The sequence below is a fragment of the Podarcis melisellensis genome (genome assembly GCF_964234715.1).
Source record: "Podarcis melisellensis genome assembly, chromosome: 6".
Taxonomy (NCBI): Eukaryota; Metazoa; Chordata; class Lepidosauria; order Squamata; family Lacertidae; genus Podarcis; species Podarcis melisellensis.
Window position 1 is genome coordinate 60,817,314 of NC_138538.1, and position 10,465 is coordinate 60,827,778.

The 10,465-nt window shown below is 38.6% G+C and overlaps 1 protein-coding gene and 1 long non-coding RNA gene across 5 annotated transcripts in view; one reads left to right on the forward strand and one right to left on the reverse strand.

Moving 5' to 3' along the window:
• The window catches only part of ROR1 (receptor tyrosine kinase like orphan receptor 1), a 163,520-nt gene extending 158,849 nt beyond the window's left edge, over window positions 1–4,671 (forward strand). For all 3 annotated transcript variants that reach the window (XM_081915708.1, XM_081915706.1, XM_081915707.1), the window contains exons 8-9: window positions 308–519; window positions 1,924–4,671. In XM_081915708.1, coding sequence (XP_081771834.1) covers window positions 308–519; window positions 1,924–3,348 — 1,637 coding nt within the window. In that variant the 3' untranslated portion in view covers window positions 3,349–4,671. The remainder of the gene's footprint in view (window positions 1–307; window positions 520–1,923) is intronic.
• LOC309372362 lies at window positions 320–10,209 on the reverse strand. Of its 2 annotated transcripts, none has more exons than XR_014169452.1 (4): window positions 6,174–10,209; window positions 5,967–6,051; window positions 2,501–2,612; window positions 320–460 (listed from the first exon to the last, which is right to left on the reverse strand). It is a non-coding gene; the product is annotated as an uncharacterized lncRNA (long non-coding RNA). The 2 variants fall into 2 exon arrangements; XR_014169453.1 differs by having other exon boundaries at window positions 408–548.
• Between the last annotated feature and the right edge of the window lie 256 nt (window positions 10,210–10,465).

The following is a 10,465-nucleotide window of genomic DNA, read 5'->3' on the forward strand; positions in this document are numbered from 1 at the left end:
CTTCACACCCCATGGTTTCTGAATAAATTCTTATGATAATGGTTTGGATTTAGCTGGCTTTTTTCCAAATAGGATCTGTGGCTATCCACTGGAAGCTCGAAGTGCCTTCAAATGAACGGCACTCAAACTTAATAGCACACAACTATCTGGTATTATTGTTGCTCAGTCAAGAAATAGAACAGTCATCAGAACCAGTTCATGTGGCACCCAAAACTTGTGTTTTATTTCATGTACAAAACTGCATTCTTTAGCATGAGATTTTATGCTTTTCTTCCCATTGTTCCCCGCCCCTCTTTTTCTGAATTAGACACAAAAGACTCCAAAGAAAAGAATAAAATGGAAATCCTCTATATATTGGTGCCAAGTGTTACAATTCCCCTGGCTATTGCCTTACTATTTTTCTTCATCTGTATTTGCCGCAACAACCAGAAGTCTTCTTCGCCTCCAGTGCAAAGGCAGCCTAAGCATGTCAGAGGACAGAACGTAGAGATGTCTATGCTGAATGCATATAAACCAAAGGTATTGTTGGTGAAATCTACTTTATATGCCTATGTCATAAAAGAGAAATGTTTCCACTTAGTATTCTAGTTCAAAGAACCTTTGCTATTTTGGTCTCTTCCAGCTCTTTTGGGTGCAATAGTTTTCCTAATGATGTGTCAATCCCAGCTGACTGCATTTCACAAATACTAGTAGGACAATATTACAATTGTTTCCACTCCATAAAATATTCTTTCTTCTGTGAATATAAAATTGCATTGAGTTTGGACATATGCTAACTGATTCAATAAAAACAAGAAATAAACCAAATTCCCAGTTTTGTACATGGGACTAAATCCTGTACTCATTTACTTAGAGCTTAGTCCCATTGGACTTGGTGAGACTTACATGTGAGTGGCTATGTATAAGACTGCACTGTTAGGCTGCCATCCTAAGCACATTTACTACAGAGTAATCCCTAACTCAAGGCACTTGCTACATGCTTAGTATAATATCATAAATTGTGTCCGCTCTTGTCATTCATTTAATAGAAGCAACTGATAGAGATAAAATGTCCCCTGACAAATTTCCTTTGTACTTGGTTTACGTTGGCATGGTGCCCCATATGTGTTTTACACTTCTTTGCATTTTGTACACCACCATATGACAAATACCCGTCAAACAAAAACTAAGCAGATTTATAACTGCTTAACTTAAAATGAACCCCTTTCCTGCCAAAACTTTATGACTTCATTTTCTTTCATACTTTTCCACTAGGTTGGTTAAAACAGACAATCCTGCATGAGGTCAGACAGAGGTCATTTCACTTTCATTACTAAAATATAATTTACAATATGCCAGACCTAAACAAGTTTTAGCCTAAAGGATTTGTATAATATAAACCATCTGTGTCTCAACAATACAGCTAATTTCCTGCCATCACTGCACAGTCAACTGGCTGCTTGTTTAAATGCCTCTGCGATATATTAATTCACACAGTATTTATCTAAAATTTGTAAATTGTTAGGAAAATTAGAATTCAGTCCTGAGTGTCACTTTCAAATGATAATAAAGTGCATTGGGGCTTTCTGCTCCTCCCCTTTTCTTTTTCTTCTTTTGTTTGCAATACTGCTTTGGCAAAATTGGAGTGAGAGTAGCAAGGATCTCAAGTAAAGGAAAACTTAATTTCCGAAAGGTCCTGAACATTGAGTTCCCCGCTCAATTACTGTCACCTACTTCATGAATGGAAACATTGAAGTTCACATGCTTTATGATGGAATTATTTTTAACTCTGTATCTATAAAGTAAAGAAATGGGAAGGGGTGTCTTGAAAACCACTGCAACACCACTCTTGTTATAGTATCCTCCTACAGTATCAGACGTATGGCACTGAGATTTTAGCCATCATCCAAATTTATTGTTGACATGTCGTCTTCTTTCCAACAGAGCAAAGCCAAAGAGCTGCCTCTATCTGCTGTCCGTTTTATGGAAGAGTTGGGTGAATGTGCCTTTGGCAAAATCTACAAGGGACACCTTTATCTACCAGGCATGGACCATGCTCAGCTGGTTGCAATTAAGACCTTAAAGGACTGCAACAATCCACAACAGTGGGCAGAGTTCCAGCAGGAAGCCTCTCTGATGGCAGAACTGCATCATCCCAACATTGTTTGCCTTCTTGGCGTTGTGACTCAAGAGCAGCCAGTCTGCATGCTTTTTGAGTACATGAATCAAGGGGACCTGCATGAATTTCTTATAATGCGATCACCACATTCAGATGTTGGGTGCAGTAGTGATGAGGATGGTACTGTAAAATCTAGCTTAGATCATGGAGATTTTCTGCACGTAGTAGTCCAGATTGCAGCAGGGATGGAATACTTATCAAGTCATTTTTTTGTTCACAAGGATCTGGCTGCTCGAAATATTTTAATTGGAGAACAGCTCCACGTGAAGATTTCTGATTTGGGACTGTCAAGAGAAATCTACTCTGCAGATTATTTCAGAGTTCAAAACAAGTCCCTCTTACCCATTCGTTGGATGCCCCCAGAGGCAATTCTGTATGGCAAATTCTCTTCTGATTCAGACATCTGGTCCTTTGGTGTTGTCCTGTGGGAGATTTTCAGCTTTGGTCTCCAGCCCTATTATGGATTTAGTAACCAAGAGGTCATAGAAATGGTTAGGAAGCGACAACTTTTGCCATGCTCTGAAGACTGCCCTCCCAGAATGTACAGCTTAATGACCGAATGTTGGCATGAGCTGCCATCTCGGAGACCAAGGTTTAAAGATATCCATGCTAGGCTGCGTTCTTGGGAGGGGCTGTCAAGTCACACTAGTTCTACTACTCCTTCTGGTGGAAATGCTACCACTCAGACAACTTCTCTCAGCGCAAGCCCAGTTAGCAACCTGAGTAACCCTAGGTACCCTAACTACATGTTTCCAGCACAGGGTATACCACAAGGCCAAATTGCTGGATTTATTGGCCCACCAATACCTCAAAACCAGCGATTTATTCCTATAAATGGATATCCAATTCCTCCTGGATATGCTGCTTTCCCAGCTGCTCACTACCAGCCTGCAGGCCCACCCAGAGTAATTCAGCACTGTCCTCCACCAAAGAGTCGTTCACCAAGTAGTGCAAGTGGATCTACCAGCACTGGGCACGTGACTAGCTTACCCTCTTCAGGATCTAATCAGGATGCAAATATTCCTTTGCTGTCTCATATGTCTATGCAGAGTCATCCAAGTGGGATTAGTATAACCGTTTTTGGAAACAAAACTCAAAAACCCTACAGAATTGACTCCAAACAGACATCTCTATTAGGAGATTCCAGTATTCATGGACATAATGAGACCGTGATTTCAGCAGAGATGTAAATAAACAAGACTTTTGTAAATAAACCTATTTACAATATGGAATATAGAACGTTTTTAGAGGAGATTTATATTCAAATATTTTATTGGAGATTCTTCTGGCTGTATAAAGAGATATTTGCAATAAGTATCTTCTGTGAAGTTTATTTGTGCTTAACAGGATAAAGAGGTGCCAACCGTATTTTTCAAAAATGGAGTTTACACTCAATATCTTGGGTGAACCCTTATTTTACAGCTACCAAGGAGAAATAAATTTGTGTGTGAGAGAGAGAGTGAAAAAGAAAATTAACTGTGATACGTTTTATTTAATCACAGTTCCGTAATTTCTGTCTCAGCAATCTTATTATTCTAAACCCATTTTAATATTGGTCACTTTTATGGATGAATGTGGTTAAGACAAATGTTGAGGACGATTAAATATGCTCCTGTAGAATGGAAGTTGTACTCTTTTTTGGTCTAATGTGGTTTGAGGGCACCACAAGACACAAGTACCTGATCCAGAGATAGGGTGAAACCAAACACCATGATAAATTTGCTTGCATTTCATTCTAATGGCACACATTGGGCATTGACTTTTATTATTTCCCCCCTTTAAACAGCATCCACAAATCAGAAGTGTAGTGGATGTGCAAGATATTATCAAAATGACAATTCCTTTTTAGACAAGGATTTTGTTCAGACATATTCAGTTTTGAGTATGTAAACGGTTTCTGTCTAGTGATACGTCTAAACTCATGCATAAACTAGGACAAGCGATAGAACCCTCTTGGAACTGCATACGATAAGTGAGTGAAAATTATACTTCTTGACGTTATATCTGTAGTTGCAATAGAATTTTTGTATCCCTTTGTTGCTATGCAACCCTTTAATTAAAGAAAACTCTAAATTCTTATTTTATAACAGACAATCAGTTTTCCCAAGAATATTTATTATTTCAAGTAAAATAAATAGCTTTTGTAGTGATAACCCTGAAATGGGAAGCCTACATTCCATCAGTTGTACACAACAGTTTTTTAGAAATTTTCTATGATAACTTTTGTATGTCATTTCAAATAATGTGAATTAGAATTAACTTTTTACTAGAAAATTGCATTTTTATTACTGAATTTTATTCAGGTGTAATCAATCTGGATTATTTTGAAACCACTGTAATGTTTGAAAAAATACTGTGTAAATTACAACCTCTCAGACTTTTTTATTAAAATAATTTTTGTATGGATTATATACACAAATCTTTCAGACACTTGACAGTACTTTTTTTCAAAATCTTTTGCACAAAAATGTTGTCTTTGTATAGCAGAAGTGAAAAATACATCCTGCTTTTTATTTCTTGTCTGTTTCTCATTTTTTAACTACGTGGATATGTCTTTAAAATATACAAGGTGACATTTAGACAATGTTTTAATACATATTTTGTTTTCATTGCATGCATTTGATTACTGTATTACTTTATTAATCTACTCATTGAGGATGTTGCACTAAGGTAAGCATGTAAACGTAGCAACACAGACTACTTTATGCAGAAGCTCAGTGCATTTTTGTATTTCAGACACCACCAGAGTGATATTAAACTCTGATTATTATATGCTGCTGGTTATTAAAACATGGTTTTAAAGAAGAACATGCATATTTTCGGAATGATAATCAATGTTCTGAAAATCTCAGATGGATTAAGTGCCACATCCTGCTAGCATTCCTTATACAATAAGTCAATTGAGACTATTGTTATTAGTCATTTGAGACTATTGTTAATCATCATCCATCCCCAAACTGTCCCCAGATCAATCTCACAAAGTGGGCTATTTTATGTTTTTCTGTGTACTGCTTACTTTCATGACTCTACAAAATTTCCCCGTCATTTTCCAGAGTTATTTGCCATGCAATGAGGTAAAGAGACTCCTGTCTGAGGAAAAACAATTCAAAAGCCCCCTTGGGCTCTTCTATTACTGTTATTATTACTGTTCTAGTCACTATTGCTAAACAGATCAAAAGTTCTCATGAGATGTATTCTGAATGACAAGCCAAATTGCTCATATTTTAATTTGTGGATGCTTTAAGCATCTTCAAAATGCAAGCCAATTGTGTGTCTCTTAAATATAGAATACTGAAAGTGAAAACCATGCTCTGAGGAAAAACTGAGCCAGTTGTCTTGCGCAATAGGAAAAATTGTTAATGCCAACTATCAAATCTTTTTCTTCTTGCACAAGGTACAGGTTGTGTGCTTTTTTTAAAAAACAACAACAACAACACTTAAATAGGAACAGGAATTCACAAAGGAGCCAATGAAGACAAGAAATCAGTTCAACACTATCAATTGGATAATATGGGTCGGGGGAACCTTTGCTAAAGAATCAACATTTTGCAAACTCTGGTGAAAATATGGTTTCTGCAACTTGGACGTACAGAGGAAGAAATGTCACAAACCTTCACACTTTAATCATTTCGTCTTTCTTCAAATAAATGAAATAGAATACTTTAAACTATACCTTATGAAGCTTGAGAGATGCAAATGTAAGTTCAGAAAAACAGCGAAATTAAAGGACAAAATCCTGTCTAATCCTGCTAACAGAAAAAAGCAGCTAATTTAAAGGTTACCTCACACAGTTTAATAGTTTCCTTACCTTTCACAAAGATTCAATAGAGGGGCACTATTACAAAGCAAGCATCACAGCTGGAACTGGGAATTGCCCTGCAATGAGTTAAGGACTGAAAATAAATATATGACAATGAACGTGACAGGTCTGAATACTGCATGGTTCTTGGATCTGACAAACCAGCAAAATAGGATTTTATTTTTGAAATACATGCGAGAAGACTTGTACACTTACTGACCAAATCTCTTGCTGGACCTGGAGCTATACTTGTACCCAGTTCTGCATTTAAGCATTCAATGGGGTAAACAAGGATGGGGCATCTGTGGGCCTTCAGATGTAGCTTGACATCAACTCCCATCACTGTTCACCGTGGTCATGCTGGCTGGTGGGATCTGGACTCCAGCGACCTGAGGGCCACAAGTTAGCTACCCCTTGAATAGACAATTATGAGTTATCACATATGTTGTTAGTTGCTCAAGAAAAGAATTCATGCAGTGAGTAGAATTAAGTTTGGATGGTCAACCATTAAGCTCACTGGGTGACCTTTCACAAGTCACTATATTATCAGCCCAGTCACTATACACTGCAGTTGTGCCCCTAGGAACAATGAGGCTGCTAGCAATAAAATTGAGGACACTATGGCCACATTCAGGTGCAACACGGAGCCATAGGCTATAGCTAAGCAAATTATGCTGTGTACAAGCTATGTGCTGGTGCTTGCAGCTCAAAGTCTCCCGCATTGCACTTCTTTTCCTCCAGTGAGCAAACAAACCACAGAGTGGCTAGTTGTTACTACATACATCTGACCCAACCTTGTGGTTTGTTTAGCTCCAAGCAAACCACAATCTAAAGCCAAATCTCAATTGTAACTTGTTTGGGAGAAACAATTCCTGGGCCAGCCACTAATGCTAAGCCAGCCACTACGTGGTTTGTTTGCTCACTGGAGGAATGAACAAAATGGAAGCTGTATGCACAGGCTCTTTTTGCTTAAGCAGGGGTTAAGGCTTGATGTTACATACACAGTGAAATAGTGCATTCCAAAACTCATGGGTATGTGTGAACAGCATGCTCACTAGTAACAACTTTACCAACTGCACATTTATTTTGGCAGGCTGTTTCTTCACATAGCTCAGCTGGATCAATGCACTGACTAACCAACTGACCCATGAACCGGGAAGTCCTTGGGAGTGTGGACTACAGCCTAGAGCAGGGATAGCCAGTATGGTGCTCTCCAGTTGTTGTTGTTGGGCTGTAACTCCCAACATCCCTGACCATTGACCAGACTGGCTAAGACTGGCTAAGGTGAATTCAACAATTTCCAGAGAGTACTATGTGGGTTGTACAAATACTAATTGCTTGGCTCAGTGGTATTCCACTTTTAGCAACCATTTCAGCTTTGCAAGCTGGTTAAGGAAACTCTTCAAGAAAGTGTCAGAAACAATGAACAAATACAATACTTAAAGAGCCTATTCAGAACATACGTGTGATGCCCAGAGCAAGAAAAAATAAATAAAACACTGTATGCACAATTACCCACCTCCCTTTCCAAATATTTCCCTCCATCAACAGGAAATAAAGCAGTCACATTCTCTTACATTGCACATGCAAAGCACTGCTAGCATAAAGATTTAATGATATTGGAGACCGGTTATGCAGCTCTTACTCATAAAACCACATCCATTGATTCTCAGAAAAGGTCTGTCTTCTGGCTGGATCTTCAATCGCTAAGGATCATCACTCACCAAAGCCCCGGTCTCTCTGTGGGCCTACAAACCCTTTGACTTCACAATGGGGCAGCTGCAACTTTCTGCAATAATTTTTATAGCTTCATATTTTTATGAGGGTAGATGATTCATTCAGTCGATATACCCCAATCATATTCTTGTTTGAGCTTGAAAAAGTAAGAACATTTATATTACTGAGGTAGTAAGAAATGCTGAAAATACAAGACACTACACATTGAGACTATGTATTGAATTGGTCTCTGAGAAGAACAACCTTGAATCATCAAAATAATCTTTATGTCTGCAGTGGGACAACTGATTTCAAACCAATTTCATTTCTGAGTGGAATTGTCCATTTTATTCCAGTAGTGCTAAATATGCATGTGTTTAGTAGCAGGATTTCAACTGTTCTGACAGATTACAGTTGAATTGCATCTAGGGGTGTGCATATGTTTTGTGATGAATGGAAAACTAAACAACTAGTGGTCCAGATCACATTTATCCCAATGCTCAGAGGATGAAACATGGAAGAATGGAAGCACTGTTAAAGGTTTCCAGTGGGTGGGGATTACATGTTTTTGCTGGCAGCAGAGCAGAAAGCAGTAGCTGCTCTTGGCAGCCTCCCATCTCCCCAGAAGCTTCCAACACAGGGTAATTCTGGGATACCTGGGAAGATAAAATGGCATCAGCTGCAGCAATTATCACATTTTCCATTGGTGGCTACTAATTTTTGCTGAAAATGCAACGGAATGATGTTGCATGATGACATCTGAGGGGTTAGGTGGTGGCTTCCAATATCTGCTCTAGTGTAGCAATGGACAAAATAAATAGATAAATAAAAAGGGGGAGGGGAGATTTCAATGGAGATTTGAAACTATACTGAATAACAAAATGAGCACATGAAGGAAACGCAAAACAAATGCAATTTCAATGAAAGAAACGTGAGATGAAAGCTTTTACATACAAAATCAAATGCAATCCCCCCCAAACAAACACAAGAGCTGTTGCACTCACAGCTGTGCTAAGGGTTGGTGAGATAAAATATAATCTTTACATGAATCTGGATGTGAATTAACAAGGGACCTTTAAAGTAGAGGAATCCAGCAGAACAATTTATGTTCCTGTTTGAATCCTGAGAGATTCCTCTGAACAGCAACTGCAGAATATTTGAAATATTAGGTGTCCAGAAAAAAAGTCTGAATTCATTTTCACTTCTCCATCTTTGCTTTTTAAAAAAGCTTCTCTAACACAGAACAGCATGCAGGATCTTGCCACTGATGTGGGAGTATAACCACCATGAGATATAGAGGATATAGATATATACTAGATCTGTAAAAGCAAGCTCATGCAGGTGGGGATATCTGCAAAAGAAGTCTGTTGCAAAGTTAATCCCAGGAGCTCTATATTTGCTTAGGCCCTGTGACAACATCTTGTTTTTTGAATTGTTGAATTGCTGGCCTCTTCCCCACCCCCACCCTGTGTAGTTGCACTCTGTTCATACCTCTCCCAAAAGTATTTTATATCCAGAATCTGGCTGTTATATGATTTAGCTTCAGAATTTGGATCCTTTTCCTTATCTGGAAATTGCATCCAGATTTCATCACAGTCCCATGGAAATAAAGCACCCACTTTCTGGTGCTGCATTTGCAAAAATGCTTTTAAAGCAGAAAGGCCGTAGTGTTGAGAACATAGTTTTGCAAATGTTACTGGCACACACTGACTTTAATTACTTTAATTAATGGCCAGTAGAATGATTTAAAGAAGCAAGTCTTACAGGAGTAGTTTTATCTTGTTTTATGACTAATACTACATCCCCTTTAGGGTAGAGATGACACACTTGTATCCAAACATTTCATTCAACATTAGCTTACGACAAAAACTACAATAAACTACTAAGCGAGGGAAATCATAGCAAGGATGAAATGTGAAAGCTTTTGAAAACTGGGGGAAGGCCACAATTTATAAACTTTAAATTGGCCAGTGGCCCATACCAAAAATGCAGTTATGCATGCTTTGACACTCTGTCACAACTCAGGTATAAATATTTTACCTTACACCAATGCATGTGCTTGTATTCTCTCAGGTGTGTTTTTAAGCAGCTCAAGGCTCAAATGCACAACACAAGTACTCTCATGCACACAACATGCACACACACTTCTGTGTTCAACAAGGCGCAACAGAATGGAGATGAAAGTTTCTATTCCTCAACTACATTTGTGCAAAAATACCACAGAAAGCATAGAGTATCTTGCCCATCTCTTCCTTGGGTCATCTATGTGTGGGAAAGCCATGGTGTGTCAGTTCCACTTTTGCCTCCTCTGCCATTTTGCCCTCGTGTGTTGCTTTACACCATGAAGCTCTGCTTAACAGACACTTCCACCAGGGCCAGATTTAAGTTTGCTGAGGCCCTAAGCTACTGAAGGTAATGGGGCCCTTTATACAGTGGTACCTCAGGTTAAGTACTTAATTCATTCCGGAGGTCTGTTCTTAACCTGAAACTGTTCTTAACCTGAAGCACCACTTTAGCTAATGAGGCCTCCTGCTACCGCCGGTGCACAATTTCTGTTCACATCCTGAAGCAAAGTTCTTAACCCGAGGTACTATTTCTGGGTTAGCAGAGTCTGTAACCTGAAGCATATGTAACCTGAAGCATATGTAACCCGAGGTACCACTGTATGTCCAGCTGTCCTTTGTCAACAACAAATTGTCGCTGTTTTTTGTGTTGAATACATGCTATATGGTAATTTATGGCCTTAATAGGTATCTAAAGCCATTTGCACATGCAGAATGTAGGCACCCTAT